The sequence below is a fragment of the Diabrotica undecimpunctata genome, chromosome 3 (assembly GCF_040954645.1).
Source record: "Diabrotica undecimpunctata isolate CICGRU chromosome 3, icDiaUnde3, whole genome shotgun sequence".
Lineage (NCBI taxonomy): Eukaryota > Metazoa > Arthropoda > Insecta > Coleoptera > Chrysomelidae > Diabrotica > Diabrotica undecimpunctata.
This window is the reverse complement of record NC_092805.1, coordinates 40,947,407-40,969,969: the sequence shown is the minus strand read 5'-3', so window position 1 is coordinate 40,969,969 and position 22,563 is coordinate 40,947,407. Positions and strand designations below refer to the sequence as shown.

The 22,563-nt window shown below is 34.3% G+C and overlaps 2 protein-coding genes across 2 annotated transcripts in view; both read right to left on the bottom strand.

Moving 5' to 3' along the window:
* The window catches only part of LOC140436728 (obg-like ATPase 1), a 180,326-nt gene that overhangs the window by 141,805 nt on the left and 15,958 nt on the right, over positions 1-22,563 (bottom strand). The window lies entirely within an intron of this gene.
* Positions 6,026-20,844, bottom strand: LOC140437889 (adenylate kinase 9-like). Its single transcript, XM_072527683.1, has 3 exons — positions 16,448-20,844; positions 12,446-12,795; positions 6,026-7,459 (listed from the first exon to the last, which is right to left on the bottom strand). Exons 1-3 carry the CDS (start codon positions 20,842-20,844, stop codon positions 6,219-6,221), a joined length of 5,988 nt encoding a protein of 1,995 aa, XP_072383784.1. The 3' UTR covers positions 6,026-6,218.

Genomic DNA, 22,563 nt, shown 5'->3' with positions numbered 1-22,563 from the left:
CAGGTGAATATCCTTCCAGAAATGCTTGTCGACATGTTTTTATAGTTTTGTCTTTCCAAACTCTCCCTACAGTATGCCCTTCATTAACCCACGTTTCATCTAAATAATAAATGTTCTTATTTTCTGTCCTCATTTTTTTTTATTTTTCTGAGGTAGTCTCGTCTCCAACACACAATTTCTTCGGAATCGATAATCATTGACTGTCTGCCCACTTTTTCATACTTTAAGTTTAACTCATGCAAAACGTTCCAAAGTTTGTCTCTACTTATTGTGGGTAAATCGGGATCGTCGGTTATGGCTTGTAAAACTTTATCGAAAGTTGGTATTTGTTTGTTAAAAAAAAGAAATGAGTGGACCATTCTACGAATTGCATTTTTGAAAAATTCATCCACATTCACTTTCGACAATTTTGGTCTTCCTGGTCTCGGTTTGGGTGGCGTTATACCAGCTGATTTTTCCTCTTTTAAAATGTTATATACAGTTGATTTTGAATATCCCATTACTTTAGACGAAATTTCAACTATACTATCAACATTATTGGAAGGATTGTGTTGCTTAAAATAATTGTAGACGTTAAGGATAACACTCTTTTCGTTAAGTGATAAATGATTCAACTTTAATTTTTTAACTGGTGTATAATCACACGTTAATTCCATATTCTATAAACTCACTATTCACTCTTGCAAAAAACAACTGTGTCAGATCTCTTCACTCGCTTATAATCGATTAAACAAAAATTTTCTGATATTAATGAATGACTATTTAAAGACCATTAACCATTTTATTCATTAACCATTTTATTAATCATTGGTTTTCCAAACAAAATCGAAATTTATACTATTTAAGATAGCGTTCACATTTATCAGAAACCATCTTTCGCTAATCGACTTTTTCTATCTAAACTATCAAAAGACCATTAACTAAATACTTATGCATTTTAAGAGTTTCTTTATTTCTTGTTATTTAATGGGTCATTATCATAACGACAAAAATAACCATAAATAACGTTACTAACAATAGCAGGTATTAAAATTTTACAATAGTCCATGTGACATGGAAAAATTTCTATCTAAATAGTCAAACCCAACGTAAAATAAGCTAAAATATTGGCGTTGTACGAAAAGCACACGTACTAAAATATGCTTAACAATTTAGTTTTTTTTCTGAGAATTTACTCCAGCTTATTCTTCAAATATACTATATGCTTCAAATATATAGCTTTGGCATATACAGTGATGAGTGCCTTAAGAACCGGCAAAATAACGCAAAAGATAGAAAACATAATACGTTGTGAAATAAAAAGAGATGAAAGTAGTAGAGGTGGGAAACTATCGATATAAACGTCTAATTTACATTACATTATATTAGGACTATCGATAGTTTCCCACCTTTAGACATTAGCTTATGAGCTAGTTGACTTCAGTCATAATATTACAAGTATGACGTCGAACATTAACATTTTTTAAATTTCGCATAAGGTAAAAACTAATTGAAGGCAATAAAGCAAAGTAAATAAACAGTTTAATTAGTAGTAATTTGATAATTAATTCTGTGTTGACGAATACAGAATAACAAGCTAGATAATTCTGTATTGAGAAGAGTGTATGCGACGTCTCAAATCACAGTTTATTATTTATCAATACTTTAATTTTGAATAAAAACATACTCGTACTTAAACTGTTTTTACTTACATTACGTGATACGTATTAATACGACTGAAGTCAAACAGCTCATAAGCTAACGTCTAAAGGTGGGAAACTTTCGATAGATCTAATGTAATGTAAAGTAAATTATTGGTTTATATCGATAATTTCTCACCTCTACTACTTGCATCTCTTTTTATTTCACAACGTATTATGTTTTCTATCTTTTGCGTTATTTTGCCGGTTCTTAAGGCACTCATCCCTGTATAACAGTTTATTATTTTATATTGTTTGTAGTTAGTCGATCAAGTTTTGATTATTGCTTTTTATTTTATTAGGATACGATGCATGTTTCTGCAAAAACTATCTTTAAGCAGCTACTTAAATCTAAGAGCACTAAAACATATCCACCGGAGTTAAAAAGCTTTGCTCTCACTCTTAATTTTTATTGACCAAAAGCTTACTTATATGTCAGGAAAAATTTTCCTAACATGTTGCCTCATCCACGAATTCTTCAAAAGTGGTATCAAGTAGTAGCTTGTGAGCCTGGGTTTCAAAAAGAAGCAGTGAATGTATTAAAACAAAAAGAAGTTGAACAAAATAAAGGAAAATCATGTATCTGTACTTTGATGGTCGATGAAATGTCTATAAACCAGAAAATAGAATGGGATGGTGAAAAGTTTTTAGGGTAGGTGTAGCTTAATATTTATTAGCAATTATAAAAAGTATCAACATTGTATTTTCTAGTTATATAATTGAAAACATTAATTTGAGGTATGTTGACATAGGAAGTAAACCTCAAAGCGATTCTTCCGAAATTAATACAAAAGAAGCAATTGTATTTTTAATTAATAGTTTAAATTATTCATGGAAGCTGCCGATAATCTACTTTTTAATCGCTGGGTTATCAGGTGTTCAAAAAAGTAATCTAATAAAATCGTGCTTAAAAATAATGCACGAAGCTGATGTCACAATTATCAGTTTAACGGTTGATGGTGCAGCATCAAATATTAGCATGGTTAAACAACTTGGAGTTGATTTATCGATTAATTCCAATAAAGTATATTTTCTACATCCAGCAACAAATCAACCAATATATGTAATATTTGACCCACCACATATGTTAAAACTTATTCGCAATACTTTAGGTTATTACAAAATTTTTTTTGACGGGAATAATAAAGCGATTAAATGGGAATATTTACAAAAATTAGTAGACATTCAAGAAAAGGAAGGCCTTCATCTTACAACTAGGATAACGCGAAGGCATTTAAATTGGCATAGGGAAAAATGAAAGTGAAATTAGCTGCCCAAACGTTCAGCCAAAAAGTTGCTAAGGCAATACATTATTTGAGAAATAAAAGCTCAAAAGAATTTGTACATAGCGAAGCTACTCAACATTTCATTGAACATATCAATAATATTTTTGATATTTTAAACAGCCGAAATTTATTGGCAAAACACCTAAAATCTAGTTTACAGCAACATAATAAACAAGCGATTTTTCAAAAAATTGAAGAATCTACAAAATATCTTAGTTCACTTAAGTGTTCCAAAAATGGTGAACCTCTATATCTAAACCAAAGAAAGACGGGTTTGATTGGTATGATCATTAGTTTAAAGTCACTAATGGTAATTTGGAAAAATTACGTGGAGTATATGGATGGAGGTCTGAAGTATCTTTCGGCCTATAAACTTTCTCAAGATCACTTAGAAGTTTTCTTTAGTTTTATTAGGAGTCATGGAGGTTACAACAACAACCCAACGGCAAAACAATTTAAAGCTGCATATAAAAGACTCTTAATGCACACAAGTGTTACAGGATCTACCCAGGCTAATTGTTCTATTCGAACCTTCTATAATATTAGCAATGAGCACAACAAATACTGTGAAAATGAAAACTGTTAATCATCAACTCATTGACAACTTTATAACTGATAAAAATAATAGGGAAACAATAACTAGTAACAGGATCAGGATTATACTGTAAATAATTAAAGTTTTTTAAAAACATTGTCATGTTATGTTTGTGATGTTGTTGACTATATCGCTGGGTTTGTCGTTAAGAAAGTTAAGAAAAAATTAGATTGTGACATATGTTTGTGTGCAATTGAATGTGATAATTTACAATCTCCATTCATAAGATACAAAAATTATAGAATATCAAAACATTTTTTAATTCAACCATCCAAAGACGTCATTCATATTTGCAAAATTGCTGAAAGCGAAATTAGATTTATGTACAATTGATCTTAAATTGATTATTAAAATTGATCTTAAATGTCATGAGTAACGTGCATGGATCTGTGTTTAACGTATACAAAGAACATATGTTTGATCATGATTTTGAAACAAACCATTTGTTTAATCTAATAAAGATAAGTTGTTTCCATTATTGCAACATTATATTGTACCACGAAGGTGAAAACCTAAATAATGTAATAAGAGTTAGAAGTAAGTTAACAAAAGCTATTTTGTTTTGTGGTCAATAAATTAATAGATTTCCTACATATTTTTTTTTACCTAACCTGAAACTTCCACCCAAAAGAAAATTACTCTACTTTAAATTTATTTTTGATTATCAAACAAGAAAAGATATACCAACGATATATATAATAATATATGTAGGTATGTACTTTCAAATAAAACATTTATTTTTACAATTTGAGTCAAAAATATTTATTAATTACTTTGCTAAATAATTTATCTTCTATATTTTTTACAAAATATTGAAGTTATATTAAAATTAATCTAAAATTTGGTAATTTTATTAGTGCTTTGCTAAGAATCCAAGCGGGCTCTTGCAGTATTGTGGTACAAGGCGTGTTTATCCGTTTTTATGGTCTAAGGTGTTAACGACTACTTATATGGCCAGGACCGACGACTTTATGTGCCCTCCAAACGGTGGTGGCTTAGTTAAATTAGAAAATAAAAAATTTCTATTGTTTTTGCCGGGATAGAACCGAGGCCGTCCGGCTTGGTAAGCCAGTACCTAGCCTATGAGCTATGGTGGTTCACGAAAATCTGAGCAATGTAATGGTTAGATCGGGACATAGTAGCATCATAAATAAAATCATAAATACAGGCCCAAAATATCCTTGGAAGTAAATATATGCTCACGAAAGAGATGGGACAGAGGAAACACACAGCCTAGGCTGCAGAGTTATACCTAGTACACAGACAGGTCTAAAACTGCAGAATGGTCGGGTGTAGGAATATTTTGGAGTGTTAAAAATGTAAACATTTCTATTCCACTAGAAATTTATGCAGAGATTTATGCAATGTTGCATTGTGCAAGAGAAATAAACATGAGGGCTTTCGAACGGAAGCGAATCAATATAAGCAAAGATAGTCAAGCAGCCTTAAGGGCTTTTAGAAGTCTTAAGTTGGACTCTAGGCTAGTGTTCGAATGCCGAGAAACACGCGACTGACTGGCGGAACATATCCGTGTCACACTGATAGTATGTAGTTTATGTTAGCGGAAAATATACTACAGTGAAGTAGCTGATGAACTTGGCAGATTGATGGCAGAAGAAAATCAACTACTTAATACTTCTGTCCAGAGTCAGCCAAAAGGATTTCCGACCGGAAAATCTGGATCCGAATATAACAGTTGAAGTACTTCGGAAAATAAGCAGGAATCAGCTTAGAGTCATACCAGGCATCCGTACTAGACATGCTCCATTCATAGAGCTGCAGACTCAACCTTACCGATATCTTGCATTACCGCGAAGCATTAATTGCAGGCGGCAGCCAACACTTTTTGGAAACCAAACACTAGACCTATAAAAGCTGATACAGGGTTCTAGAATTCTGCAGTGGGTAACAGTAATGAAAGAAATATGCACAATAAACCAATTAGCTTAAGTACGATCGATTTGTAATAGACTGCTTCCCAAAGGAAAAACTGTTTGATTGCCATTTTGTAGGAAAATGTTTAGTGGAATTTTCCTTTCCGAATTTGCTGTGAAATTAATTCGGAAAATGTTCTGTTTGAAGAATCATATCGTGACCAATATTTGATGATACCGTAACATATGTTTTCGTTGGACTGAACAAAAACACAGAGTACATTTTAAAGCTTGCCTAGATCTTCCATCGACATATACTCGTACATTTGTGATATGTATACTTTATTTTTACATTATTTTTGCGTGATCTACTAAACCTAGCTTCAGCTCTTTCATTTAGTATTATATATACCATCTCCTAAGGCTATTCGTTTCAAATATTATTGCATGTTTTACTTATTTTCTCAGTCACACTAAAAAAACTTTTGACCCTACATTCATTCAGTCGCACTTACCTTATTCTCGTCAATAAAAATAAGTACCAAAATAACTTTTTATCAAGTTCTCTAAATAAAAAATAAAATATTTTATTTGGGTTTTATTATTAGAATTATTTTTGACAAAATAAAATAAATATTTAATTAAAAATCAAAAATCTCGTTCATTTTTAGTAAATTCCCATTGTTGCAATCGATTTCTTACATCTCATGGACAGATTTTCTAAAACGACTTTCGACATTCAGATATTTGTCCAAAATATACAATACATTAAATCTCTAATTATTTAATAATGCTTATGTTCGGAATAATCATCTTCAATAGTACTAGGTGTAGGACTACTGGATTTAATACTTTCAAGCATTTTAAACTTGGGCAAAGGTTCTTCGTAGTGAAGGTATGGATTAATGACATGCTTCATTCTATCCAAAAACTGAATCAACTGCTCTCTTCTGGCATGGAATAATTCGTCGCCTTGTACGTAACGTACTTTGTAATCTGCTGGTATAAGACTATTAAAAACTTTCAGAAAGAGTCCGATACCAATGGCGGCAGATGCAGCAACACTCAGTCCAGGAATAACAGGTCTTCTTCTGGATATATATTTGACAGCTTTGATGAGGTCCGCAGCAACATACTGCTCCAACATACCTAAAATTGGCAGCTCATGGTAGTCTAAAGATGGATAGTTTCCAGGTGGCTTGAATTTAATACTAAATGAGTATTGCGAAGGTCTTTGCATGAATTCTTTCAAACAATCTAACGTATCGAAAAGGTAGGTCTTATAATTATAATCAATAGCATACTTTAATACTCCCTTGTTTATGATGGTTTTACTTTTGTAGCAAACAATACAGGCTCCGTCTTCGTAGACATTCTGGGGATACACTTTTAAATTTAGAAAAGTTGGCAAGTGTGGTGGTAATTTGTTGGCTCCGTAAGGCGGTAAAAAGATCTCTGGAGTTTTCAAAAAACGTTCAATATGCTGCGGACATAGCCAGTAATAATAGTGTCTCCACTGTACCAAACCTGTTCTATCGGGAACCTCTCCACCACTCGTAAGCATGTTACTGAAATGCAAACAACAAGGACAGAAGGTTTTATATGAGCTTTGTCTTTCTAAAAATTCCAAAGGAGTAACTTGCATATTAGCCAACCGTAGAGGCCAGTCATTATGACAATTAATGTAATAGTGTTTGATCTCGAAGAGAACAGCAGTCATTACTTTTTCTGACTCGTACCATACAGACCAATTATTTTTTTCTATAGAAATTTTATAGACAGACTGGTACTCTCTGTCAAACCACGGTTTAAATGTCTCAGCAACTTCTCGATATTCTTGATAGAGATGCTTGACAAAACGGAGACTGTACTTTGGAAAGCCGCGTCTACCTACATCATTTTCTAAACACTCAAAAACTTGCCGTTTAGTTGCTTGAAGGTCTATGACCAATTGCGGAATTAGACCGAGATACGACAAATGTCTAACCTCAGATATGGTATCAGGAAATCCGTCGAAGATTACACCTTTAAGAAAAAATTAATTTTATTAAAAGCTTTAGTAACTTATACTAACAATTAAGAAAAGAAAGACTTCGTACCTAGGCCGTACAATGAGAAATGATAAATATATCCTGATACGAATAATAATTGAAGGGAAGATAGAAGGTTAAAGAGGAGTAGGCAGAATATAAATGTCATGGCTTTGCAACATCTTATTATATACGTGTATGAACGTTCAACAATTACTAAGAGCGGCGCAGAATAGAATGAAGATTTTGATGTAGTGATCGCAAACCTCTAGTAATGGAGGGCACCAAAAGAAGTACCAAAAACTCTTCAAGCATTGTTTCTAACAGAACGTTTGATTCTACAGAAAAAGTGCTAATATATCCCTCAGAGACAGAGTTTCAAATCAAATAGGAAAAAAACTGGTGTTACGGACATAATTAAAATAATTACAACGCTGAAATAGAATTTGGCAGGCCATGTTACCAAAGTCAGAGATGGAACATGGACCAAGAAAATTTTAGAATGGAGACCAAGACACTATGCTTAGGTATCACGTCGTGATAGGCATCCTAAGCACGTCAAGATGCTTAAGACCGGAAGCAATGGAATTATTTACAGGAGGCCTATATTCAGCGTGGACCCAAAGCGGCTATTTTTGATAATCATTATGAATAATGAAAAATGGTGGAGGAACATCATTGTGTAAAATTATTTTAAATAGGACCATATGGCAAGTAATATCTTATTTGAAGCTCGTTTTTGAAAAAAAAATAGTTGAGAAAATTTATGCGGGGTGGTGTTTATGCCCTCGGAATATAAAATTCTGACTATTTTATGTCTTTTTGTATTATTTTTTTTTTGTGTATTATACGTTTGTGTATTGTGTGTTTATATATTATATGTTTGTGTACTGTGTGTTGCATATGTATTATGTATACTTGTAGATCATATGTCTCCCACATTCTATTAATCCGCTATTGTTGGTATAATCTTGTTATTGACTTCTGTTAGTATGGGCAACCAAAACCCTGTTACATTGTGCTGATCGGCATGCTACATATTTTTCTTCAATAAGAGCTGCATCTATGATTTTACTCTTTTTCATGCCTGTTTGTTTCATGATTATTGATGCATCTTTCTGCAGATTGTACTCTGTAGTCATTGACCCAGGCATGTTTGTATATCTGTTATTTGTCGAAGTCTGTGTTTTTGATGTATATTTCATGATCATTTATACTGACGGTATAAATGATCTTGCGATGATGAAATGGTCTTGCGGTTTCTCTCTCCCACATCGAAATTGTTGCATTTACAGGGTATTTTATAGATGCAGTTCTTTGATCTTTCTTGTGTGTTGTTGTATTTTGTTTTGGACAGAAATGTCCTATCCTTTTTGTCTTTTTCCGATAGGTCCTTTACGTATCGTATTATTGGCATCTTTGAATCTCTTCTTGTGTGTTTCGGGATTGCTTGTAGTGTTTTATTGTTTCCCTTCTTCGATCTTGTGAAATTCATTGTTTATAAATGACAATGGGTAATCATTTCTTGTCAAAACCCTTGTTAGCAGGTTTTTTTTTCTTCCTGAAATGCATGTTGACTAGAGCGGATATTTTGGATACAGGACATCAAAGTTTGCAGAAACCAGCCCACACCATCAGATATTTAAATTGCCTCTCAAACCACAACGTAAACATCAAAAAAGGACTTACCAAATAATTATAAGATAGAGCCCAAAACACTTGCTTTAATGAAAATGCATTTAAGAAAGAAAAAAAACCACCTCAGAGTTCATCCAGCTAAGTGCAGAATTTTCCACAAATTAAACGAAGAAAAGATCAACTTTGTATTTGAACATCCAAAACTAGTAACAACAAACTGGAATACTCCGCTAAAAACTCTAGAAATTAGTAAAGAATTTTTGTATGTAACTGATATAATTCAAGAAGTATTTTGGAAATCTATACCAGAAGCGGATAAGACTACTGAAACAAACATCATTCCACACTAAAACACCAAAAAATTTAAAAGACCGGCTTTATATACTCCATCTCCGACAGATCCAGAAAAAAAAAGTTTTTCGCCAAACAACGTTCGCTATTCACGATAATGGTAACATCCAAAATAAAGAGATCGAAAACTTCCTTAATTCGCCATGTCCATCTAGTAAATCTGCCTACAAAGCTATTCTCCTCTTTCAAAGTAAAAAATACCATAACTTCAAAGGAAAGTTCAACAGTATTTTGAGAACTACATACTTTCCTATAAAGTGGAAACTTGGACAAATATTAACAATTTTAAAATCTGACGAGCCAGCAAATGATATCAGCTCATATAGACCTCTGCTACTATTGATGTTAAAATTATTTAAAAGACTTTTGTTACACAGATAAGTCATAGACACTTAACTGGGCCAAATTATAACTAAACAACGATTTGTCTTTTGCTCTAATCATTCAACTATACAACAAACACAGAATTATAGACGAAATAATTACAAGCACCAGAAAAGTAGCACTGGTGTATTTCTTGATGTCGCTCAGACTTTTGATCGGTGTGGCACCCTGAACCTTTATACAAGGTTAAACAACTCTAACCTTTAAGTTTCTACCTAATCCTTAAATCGTACCTCTCCTAGCGTTATTTTTGAACCAAAGTAAATTCCAAATAGAAGCCACGTTATCGAATAAAAGACGGTATTTCACAGGGAAGTGTTTGGGGCCGATCTTGCACCTAATATTTACCAGAGATATACCAACAACAATTCACACAAAAATAGCAACATTTGATGATAACATCGCTGTACTAGCTGCACAGACGATCCATAAATTTCATCAGATCATCATTTACGTCATGATTCACGTTGCATTTATAACCAGTGCCCTCTCTAAAATCCTCGAACACTTCTTTAATATCTGTCTTGTTATATTTGTGATCTCGAATATGTTCGATTAGGTTCATAATTTCATTTGTTAATCACTCTAGCCGTTTCTCTATAGTTTCTGACATTATTTATTTGAAAGCTGTGATATTGATATTATTTTTGACTTTTTTCTTTTTTCCGTTTCAATTCAGTTTCTTAATACGTATGCTTTCCTTCAGTTTGACTTGGTAACAAGCGACAAAGGGGTTGTGAACCGAGGATACATCCGCTCCTGGATATACCTTTACTGCCTAGACTGATTACTTTCCATATAATCCCATTTAAAATATCTCACAAAATGGCGCCAGTCAGCCATTTTTAATGATTACCTAAGATCAATTTACAACATATCTTAACATCAATCTGCAAAGGAATATATACAAGGAAGTAGGATAGAGAGAATTATAAAAAATATACGTAGGTGGTCCGATAAGTACTTAGCGTTACCGCCCGATGGCGCCACTATCTTAAGAGAAATCTACTATCGTGTAATACATTCTTGTAGATGGCTAATGTCAAAATTTCAGCCAAATCGGACTCGTCGTTCTGTTTCGACAGCTTGTGAAAGCGGGCGTGTCCGCAGATTTTAGAAAATTGGAAAAATCGGTCGGTGATTCGATTCTTGTTTTTGCCTTACCGTACACAGCATTCTTGTATGCTGTGTACGGTGACTATTCTCTTTCGATGGTAACCCTCAAAAATTGGTTTAACGAATTTGAACGTGTTCGCACGTTGGTTTTTGATGAGCCTCGCCCAAGTGCCCCGATATCGTCCCGCCTAAGTGACAAAAAGGAGGAGGATAACGTGACAAAAATCCACGATTTCGTATTGGCAGACCGCCGACTGGAGGTATGCGAGATAGCTGAGGCAGTAGGTATCTCAAAAGACCGAGTATGTCATATCCTGCGTGAAATTTTGGGCATGCGAAAACTGTCGGCGCGATGATTGCCGCGTTTGCTCACTCCGGACAACAAGCTTAACGTGAGACCATTTCAGAGCAGTGTTTGACGCTATTTAAGCGTAATCCGAAGGAGCTTCTACGTCGTTTCGTTACTATTACCCAAAACATGAATCCAATGGTACACACTAGGGTCCAAAAAACAGTCCAAACAGTGGCAGCACCCGGAACGCGCTCCGAAGACTGTCCTATAGGCCGGAAAGGTATTGGCCACCATTTTCTGGGGTTCACACGGGGGTGATCTACGTCGACTACCTAGAGAAAGGCAAAACGGTCACAGGGCTCTACTATGCCGAATTATTGGGCCGATTCGACGCCAAATCTCAGAAGAAACGACCCCATTTGGCGAAAAAAAAACCAACATGACAACGGACCGGTTCATACCTTCGCCGTCGCTATGGCGAAATTGGACGAATTGGGCTAAGAACTGTTGCCGCATCCACCATATGCTCTAGATTTGGCCCCGTGTGACTTCTTTTTGTTTCCAAACTTGAAAAAGGCACTCGCCGGGCAGAAATTTAAGTCGAAACGGGAGGTCATCGCCGCCACGGGAGCCTACTTTGCAGACCTCTAGAAAACGTATTTGTCAGACGGGTTAAAGAAGTTGAAGCATTGCTGAGTCAAGTGTAGTATCGCGCTAAAAGTAGACTATGTTGAAAAATAAATCGCCCTTTTCCAAAAATTTCGTTTTCTTTTATAGACTAAGTACTTATCGGATCGCCCTAGTATGCCTATTTAAACATCATAAGCTTTATAACAAGTTATATGAAAAGAATGGGAAATGAAAATACGACAAAATTGGTCCTGCAGTAAAACCATTACGGAAGAGAATATATAAAAGATTGCGTCAAAGATAGAGTAATAATGTTAAAGAAGATATAAAAATATAAATATAAAAGATTGGAAGAAGAAGACAGAGGTAATTATAAAATATAAGGGGGAACTGTGGAATATATTACTGAATTTTGTAATTTGGAAGTTTGTAATTACCATTTTAGCAAGTAAATTAGTAAATAATAAAATGCACAAATATCTTACCCTAATATTAATTACTAATACTTATTTAGGGAGAGACGAAGCCTCAAGACCAAGGAAAGAAAAAAGGAAACAAATAATTATATACCTTGAGAAACAGCCCAGGGATCAATACTTGCTGCTTCCACGCATCTAGCAACCATTTCGTCCGTCGCCTCCCAACCTTTCCTTAAAACACTTTCCAGATTCATAGCTAAACTGGAGAAAGGAAGAAAGGCCAGCACGAATCGAATGGCTTGTCCTCTTGTAATGATCTTCATACCATATTCCATGCAAATTCTTTTAGCTAAAGTCGTCTTGCCGCATTTAGGAGGACCTGATATAGCCATTCTAAAGGGAACCAAGGGGAAATGAATGACAGGAACGTCTATGTATTTCAGAGGTTCTTTTTTAAATTTATCTACATTGGTTCTTCCAATCAGGTAGTATATATAACTTCTATTAAAAATAAAATTAGAATTTTATTAATCACATATCATAAATATAACACTTAGACAAAGACTAAACATCGTTGAAATGAACAACGAGAAAAATAAACAGAAGAATAAGAATGGGATGGGCGTCATATGGGCAGATTTCGTGCACTATTAACCCGAGAACGATCATGCTATGTTTCTTATTCTTTTTAGAGTTTAGGCCTTATCTAAATTTAGGAATGTAAGATAACTGTTATTTACGTTGTTGTTTTATATTCTTTATATGAAATGCTTTCTGTAATAATATATGCAAATATTTCGTAAAAAAATATAATAAAAGTAACAAAAAACATTAAGCGAATTGTCAAAAAAAAAAAACATTGGGAAATTAAACAAAATATGAAGAAACTATGATTCATAGTCTGTATCAGTTCTACTGTGACATTGACACGTTCTATACCACAACTTTGAGATGTGGATATTCTGCCACATTCTAAAAATTCCATGGACTGCCCGTGTTAGAAATTGAACGTTTTTTAGAGTATGAAAGATGTTTTTATACTCTAAAGTATGAAAGTTTTAAGACATATGAATAGAGATCGTGCACTTGTAGAATTTATTAAAAAACCAGATCATATACTGCAATACCAAAAAGTCGATAAGATATCAACTTATGAATTAAACCACGGGTCGAATATGGAACAAGCAAACTAAAAACAAGGATAAACGGAGGTAAATGGTAACACAAAGTCTATTAATAATCATATGCTTATGAAACGCACCTAGTGGCAGATCACATTTCAAGGCCTTCACATTTCACTCTTTTTCAACTTGTCTTAAGCAAAACGTCTTTAATCTTTCCTATCAGCCGCTCTTGGCTAACTCTTGTTTCTTCCGACCCTGAATGACTCTTAGTTTTCCGAGAACCAAGTCAGACGAAGTCATAGCAGAAGTAAAAAAAAATAATATCAGATATCATCGCAGTTCTTACATAAACAAAGAAAAAAGGCCAAGGTAGCGAAGACATAGGAGGTTTTATACATATTTATAGTGGAGTAGAGAAAGACAAGAGGGCACAAACAGGAGTATCAATATTGATAAAACAAGACTTAAAAGTAAACCTGAACAACTAGAAACAAATTAATGAGAGAATTATTAGAGCATCTATTATGCGGGAAGGGCACGATCTCAAGATCATTAGAATATGCCCACCATCAGAAAGTGCATCAAAAACAGATAAACAGATATTCTACGAAACTTTATCAGAACTTATTGAAAATATATATGGCCACAAATAAATATATATATATATATATATATATATATATATATATACTGAACTATTTTTTTATTACTAAAACTCATGGAATTCCTGGAACAAGAAAACATGTATGTTATGAATACCTTCTACAAAAAGAAACCTAACAGAAAATGGACATGGGTCGCACCTAACAGAACTACCAAAAATAAAATAGACTATTTTCTCTCAAACAACAAAGAAATATTTGAAGACGTCACAACAATAAACAACGTAACAACGGGTAGTGACCATCGTATAGTTAGACCAAAAATAAATATTAACATGAAAGAAGAGAGAAAAAGGATTTAAAAAAAAAACAACGAGTATATATGCCTTTAAACTAAGAACAAATGAAGAGCAATTCCGAGAGGTCCTTCACATAATCAAGATCAAATTGACGAGATTAATACAACCGTGAATAAAAACCTTCTCGCAGCAGGACTACAGGTCGCAAAGAAAACAAGGACTAAAGAAGACAAAATAAGCAATGAAACTAAACAGCTAATGACGGAAAGAAGACAACTACTAGCGCAAAACAAACGCTATACTCAAGAATACAGAGAACTTGATAAAACAATTAGAAAAGAACTAAAACGCGACATACAAAAATGGAACGAGAACTTAATAGAGCGAGTCATTGAGAAGGACAAATATAAAATAACAAATATTATCGAAGACTTCTACACATCCTTGTACAGCTCGCAAGGCCAGCCTAATGAAACAACAAAGGAGAACGTCAAATGAAAAATAAAAAACGTGGGATCAGAAGTACTACCAAATATAAAGGGATTCGAAATAGAAAGGGTTTTAAAAGAGCTAAAAAATAATAAAGCTCCAGGGCACGACGGTATAATTGCCGAGCTTTTGAAAACAAGCAAGACATTAACAATCCCTGTACTAACTGAGCTATTTAATAGATGTCTCCATAATAGCAAGATCCCTAAAGACTGGAACGAGAGTCTAGTAATACTTTTACACAAAAAAAGGGACAAATGTGATCTACAGAATTATAGACCTATATCGTTGCTCAGTCAAGTATACAAACTGTTTATGAGAATTATTAACAACCGGTTAACCTACAAAATGGACAATTACCAACCGGTTGAACAGACTGGCTTCCGCAAAGGATATAGTACATCAGACCATCTGCTGACAATGAAAACATTGATAGAGAAGGCAAATGAATACCAACTACCCGTATTTCTTGCCTTCGTCGACTATGAAAAGGCGTTTGATAGTATAGAGATGTGAGCCATAGAACAAGCTATTAATAATTGTAGAATAGATTCGAGATATAGGCAACTAATACATAATATATATGAAAATGCAACTATGATAGTACAACTAGACGAAAATACAAATCCCATTCCTATTAAGAGAGGAGTGAGACAAGGAGACGTAATATCGCCAAAGGTTTTCAAACTAGCCCTAGAAGACGTCTTCAAAACTACAAATTAGTCAACCTATGGCATTAACATTAATAGCAACAAGTTAAACCACCTCAGATTCGCTGACGACATAGTGATTATAGCGAGCACATTCGAGGAACTGCAATTTATGATGGGGAAACTAGCAGCCAGCTCCCAATACGTCGGCCTAGAAATGAATATGAAAAAAACAAAAATAATGACAAACACAGATGACCCCAGACGTATAACTATAAATGGCAGTGAGATAGAATAAATCCAGGAATATATCTACCTACGCCAAATCCTGAAACTTGACAAAGAGAACCAAAGTGCGGAAATTACTAGAAGAGCAAGACTAGCATGGGCAGGATTTGGAAAACTTAGTTGGATATTTAAGAACCGCAAAATACCCCAATACTTGAGGAGCAAAGTGTTTAACCAATGCATCATTCCTATCATGACATAAGGATGTGAAACCTGGACCCTAACCAAGGCAAACATGAATAAACTAGCCACAACAGAAAGAACAATGGAAAGAGCAATGTTAGGTATACGACTGTCAGGTAAAAAGAGGAACGACTGGGTAAGATCCAAAACAAAAGTCGAGGACATAACAACAAAAATTGCCAAACTTAAATGGAGCTTAGCGGGCCACACTGCTAGACAAAAAGACCAACGTTGGAATACTACAATACAAAATTGGAGACTTTACGAAAGTAAACGACCAAGAGGAAGACCACAGATGAGATGGGTTGATGACATTAAAAGAATAGCCGGAACAAATTGGAAATATGTTGCTCAGGATAGAGACCGATGGAAGGAGTTGGGAGAGGCATATGTCCAAACATGGACGACAGAAGGCTAAGAAGAAGAAGATTTTTTTATTGCTAAAAGTTTTCCTCTTAGAAACCAAGCCTAGTAATGATTCTTAACAACTCATACTTTTGTTAGATTAAAAGTATTACCCGTGAATTAGTGGAAAGACGTTATTCTTCTGTTCCATAATCTGAAACATATGAAAGGGATTTTTGTTTTCGCTATACTGAACAGGACAAAGTTTTCCAAACTTGCTAAGCAAATAGTACCCAGTAGACAAAAGTCTATCTGCTACTTCCATAGATATCTCGTAACATCTTTCGAACAGGGAGTTATTGCGAAATTTTATGTGTTCGGTATTATAATAAATACTTCTTTCGTTCCTCTCATGATTTTCCAAGTCTATAGTTATCGACGTATACGGTAATAGTTCTCTTTCGCAAACTGCTTGAACTGCCTCTATAAAATTCTTCTCGAGTGCAACATGCTCGGAAATCTGAGTTTCGTATAAAAGTTTGGTAGTCTCAAAATCTTCGGGAAGAGGAGGAGCCACCATCGGCATTTCTAGATCTAGTATTCTGTTAATTTCGTCTGCATCTTTTTGTTCTGCCACAGAATCAACGCTAACCTCGGAAATGTTGTCTTTCTCTAATTCTTCTAGATTTTCGATCTTCAGTCTTCTCTGTTTAGTATATCGTTCTTCACGTTTTTCGTCCATCATCTCTTTAAACCTTCTTTCTCGTTCACGTTCCCATTTCTCCCATGCTTCTCTACTAGTCCGGTCTTGTTTTTCGCGTTCCTCAATCATATGCTCTTGCCACTTTTGTAAACGCCTTTCCAGCATCTTAATCTTTAAAGAAAAATCATCCGTTGCAAGGTTTATGATTATATCTGGCACTACATTAAACTTTATCATCATATCTATGTCTGTAGGTCTTTTCGGAAAATCATCTAATACAAAACCAAGTTCTCGTACAGGATATGCAAACCACAAAGGGTGAATTTCATTCTTATACAAATCTTCTGGTAACGAGGACGAACCGTTAAGATACTCAGTTAAAGAATTTGGTATAGTAGTACTTCTCTTCCAATCTTCAAAAGTACTATCATATTGGATACGAAAATATTCTTTGACAATACTTTCAAAACTTATATATGGAAGACCATAATTAAAGGATAAAGCTTGACTTAATTTCGTTTTACCTGTATCTGGGAGGCCTACAACACAAATTCTTGGTGGAGGTAACCTTTTTGAGAATGTTGTAGTTAGATACGCTCTTGGTGAAACCAGAAACTTTTGCATATAATCTTCGCTGGATAACAAGTAAACCTGATCTTCGAATTTTACAGCAAATTTTTCGTTACCTTTCCATAATATCCAGTTATCATGGTACATTACTGGGCAGTAGTAAGAAGTATAACCATAACGCCTATTACTCTCTAGTAAACTATCAGTTTGTTCTTTTACTACAACTGGTTCTTCCGCTCCTTCTTCTGGTACAATATCCGTGGCAAACATTGCAATTTCTTCGGCCCGATCCTTTTCACTAAAAAGAGAGGCATGAACTCGGTACTGGTCTTCAAGCATTCTTATTGCTTCGGACATCAACTCTGGTAAGGATTTATTTGTAACTTGTATTTCTATGAGAGGTTTAGACAAACTCTGAAAATACTCTTCTGCTATTTCCCATTTCATCTTGTGCTTTAGCAGATCTTCGTAATAATTTTCGTCCCTGATCAAGTTTCCTGCGTTGGATATTCCTCCTAACTGACTATCGTCGAATATATCTGATAGTATGCTCCTACCTATTATTTGTTTGTATGAAACCGTCGATATGACTTGAGAAGGCGCTCTCCAAGCAGCATCAAGTTTCCCTATGCTCATAAAAAAATCTCTGTACTCTCTAAATACGTTAGCACCTCTAGTTTTAAATCTTTCACGTAAGAACTCAAAATCTTCAGTATCTTTTAATACGATAATGTCATCTGCAATGTAATTCGGATAAAGTTCTTTAAAAACAGCAACGTCACATAACATTCCATCGATAATCCAACCACCTCGATGACCTCCTTCTTCTACACATCTGTCCTCAACCTCTATTATGGCAGTTTGAATAATGTCAACGATACTTTGGTTGGAAACCTGTTTATCCTCAAAGACTGCATTCGCGACTGCTTCATTCACGTAACGAACTACAAAATCATCATGTACGGTAACAGGTTTTATGACATATTTTTTCTTCAAATTGTCTGGTAGATAAGTAAGGAGTTTCTGCTTGTCTTGTACCAAGGTTTGGTAAATGCTTGCTGTGTCTTCTGGAATATTCAACTGTGCTAATTGTTCTCTAATTCGTTTTAAAGCAAGTGTAGTTTCCGTTTCTATTTCAGCGATATCGTGTTTTACCATAGCCATAGCAAAAGAAGACAATTCTAGTTTGGTAGTTTCCTCTTCTATTTCTAATGCACGTGAATATGTTGCATATTCATCCACTAATTGCTTTATACTTGCTACCCAATTCTTTATTTGTTCTGCTCTCTCAGTTTCAGCTTCTTCGGCTTCCTTGGCCCTAATATCTTTTAACAAGTTTAAACCTTCTACAAGGGCTAACTGCCTTACTTGTTCAATAAATTCCTGATGTTTATGTTCTATAAAATGCTCGACTATAGAGGCCGTTGACAAAACGGTACCATTTAATAAATACCCGAGGCAATTGGCTATAGCTGTTTTTCCTGAACATTTTGGACCAAAAATAAATATTTTACAAGTCGACTTAGGGTAGGGTTCCAATAAATACGGTCTAGGGTTACGATAAAACTTAATAAACGATTCTTCATCGGACAAATAAAAGATTTTGTTTAAAAATTGTACAGCATAATTTTTATCGCCATTTTTAAGTATTCCGTTTTTAAGAGCCACTGGACATTTAGTCATCCAGTCAGACCATCTCCACTTAAATGCCAAACTAGGTATTCCAACTGTTCTATATGTTAAAAAATGATCTTCAAAGGACATGTTTTCATTATAGTTAGCCAAATTACCTCTCATAGGACTCGCGTCTTCTGCTCCAGGAAGTACATCAATAAAAAGTCTTTCGGGAACTAACACCTTTTGAAGTGGAAGAATATTCAATCTGGACTTCAAAATGTGAAACATTCTGCGAAGACTTGTTCTACCGTCTAATTTAATAAAATATTGAGGATCGTGGGTCATGATCCGTCGCTCTATAAAATTCATAGCAGTATAATGGTAAACATCTAGTTGGGACTCCACATTAATGGGAAAGTTTTTAGGAAGGGTTACTAAATGCTGAAAATTAGTTGAATCTATATCATTATCATAAACAAATGTTTCATAAACGTCCTCAGGAAATTCGTTTTCCCTATTTGTTTTGTGAGTAAAATATTTATATATTTTTTTATTGGTACTTTCTAGTAAAAGATCCATACTTAGTTTTGAATATATATCAAATTTTTCGTTTTCCCTTTTCTTGATCACATCTTTGACATTGCACATAATGTATATAATTAAAAATGGGGGTTTGAGCAAATTAAAGAGAAAATTAATTTGATCTTCGTAGTTGGTACTTATTTCTGCGGGTTGACAAACATTAAAATCTGGTCCAACGTCTACGGGAAGAGAAGGCTCCAGCTTAAATTGTGGTGAAAATGGGGAAGGAGTTTCTTCGCCATGAACATCCTCCCCAACTTGTTCTTGTTTTCTTTCTATTTCTTCTTCCTCTTCTTCTTCTTCACCTTTCATACCCCTACTACTAAATTTGGAGGTTTCTGAAGGTTGAGGTGGATGACTTGGTGGATAAATTCCTATTTCTATTGTAGTATCAAGGACTTCTTCGAATATATCTTTTACGGTAAATACCGCAGACTCTGAAGAAATTGGGTCATCTTTGTATAATTTGTTTGGAATGACCGGTAACCCACAAATAACAAAGCCACGATGCTTAGCTGTGTCCGAATTGATTCTTTTTTCTACCAATCTCAATATAACGTCAATACCGATAGCCCGGCCACATCTTAGATTAAATTCTATACACTGGCCTGCTCTACTGCCACTAAGAATTTCTTCTTCTATCAAGGTGGAAGGTTCTATGTACACACATCGCCAATGTTCAGCTAATTGTTTTCCTAAATTCTCTTGTCCGATACCAGGTTTTCCTAAAATAATAAACGATACTGGATCTGATTCCAGATATTTCTGCTGGGCATTTTTCGTGGTAGACGGCAGTTCTTTCAGTTCGCTGTCGGCATAAAAACTGTTTAATGAAACATAGGAAGGTTTATCAACTAAAAGATGATTCACTCTCTCTACGGGGTCTACGTCTTCTGCAAATGGATAGTAAGAATTTGCGTAAGGATACCAGTCAACTGGAACTGGAGGAGTATGTTCCTCGGTATCTTCATGTTCTAAACCGTAGGTGTGTTTAAAATAATTTTTCTTTATAATAACACACTGATCAGCAGTAAAGGGTTCAAAGAAAACACTGTCTCGCAAATACCCCTTTTGAAGGGATTTAAAGCTGCTTGTCATTTTTGACAAACACAATTTTTAATGCCAAATTTAATTTACTCCTAGATGAGTAGTTGTGGTAAAGAGCATGTGTGCTTAAGATAAAAAAATTGTTTAAAGGACAATGACATTTTAGGCCAATAATATTAATAGTTCATTAGATTTGTTCGTAGCGCCAATCCCGGTTAACGAGTGATAGAGTGCAACTTACACTACCGTGCACAATTTACCGATTCACAATTAAATCACTAAGGAATACTTATGCTTAAAGTAATATCGTAATTTAAAAAAAAATGTGGCTAATCCATCAAACGGATTTTTGCTACGAGAAAATGATAATTCTGAAGTTTATTTCCATTTAAAAGTATTCAATGCCTACTCAACGACAAATCTGCAACAAGATTCAATATCGCTACGGAAACATCTTCTACCATTGATCTCTCCATATCTCACACAACTCCATTGGACAGCAGTAAAAGATTTATATAGTAGTGACCACTTCCCAATCTTAATAAAACATACAGTTAATTTAAATACAAATACAATACCAACTCAAAAATGGAAACTAAAAAAGACAAATTGGATGGAATTTGAAAAAATTATATCAGAAGAATGAATCAGATTAAAATTTCAGAGTCGATTGACGACACAATCACGAGCTTAAATCAGCTTGTACTAGATGCTGCTAATATAGCCATAGGAAAAGAAAAACTCAACTTTTAAAGAAACACAAACCAGTTTTCTGGTGGAAAACACAATGTGAGGCCGATGTTCAATTAAGTAAAACAATTTGAAACCGATACAAAAAGTACAAAAATATGGATCTATTAACATTGTACAAGAAATGAAGAGCTGAAACAAGGAGAATCATAAAAAAAAGCAAACAAGAATCCTGGCAGAAATACATATCTAGCATTAACAGCAACATAAATATTGCATCGGTTTCGAAAAAATTTAAAAAAATAACAGAACAGCATGCTTACCAACAAATCGTAAGTCTAGAAAAAGAAGGGACGTAACTAACCGATCCACAGGATATAGTAAATGAACTAGCTGATACCTATCAAAAATTCTCATCCAGCCAAAATTACAGCAACGAGTTCTTAACTTACAAACAATAGGAGGAGGCAGTACCTATTACAATTTTCGAATTTAAGCCTATCAATACCCCTCTTAGTTATATGGAGTTTCAAGAAGCACTTCATAGCATGAAAGATACTTTACCAGGTCCAGACGACATACCAATACCATTTATTAAGAAACTTCCCATAGAAGGAAAAGAGTTTCTACTCTAAATTTTTAATATTATTTGGTCACAAAAATCATTTCCAAAAATCTGGAAAAATGCCATTGTTATTACTGTTATTAAACCAAATAAAGATAAATAACAACTAGAATCATATCGTTCTATATCATTAACATGTTCGTGTAAACTTATGAAAAAAATAGTCAACAAGAAATTAATGTGGAACCTAGAACATAATGATCAATGATATTGAATGTTCTAAGTACAACTACTAAGTACAACAAAACACCACGTCATAAATGATAACAGCAGAAATGTTCAAAGCTACAGAAGAAACCAACATAGCAGAAAATATTACAGAACTAAGAATTTTAGATAAGGTTGTTGCAGCGAGTGAAGAATTTGGTCTGTCACTAAACATAAAGAAAACAAAATTCATGGTTATATCAAAGAAAAATATTAGATATATCAATCTACATGTAAATAATAAAACG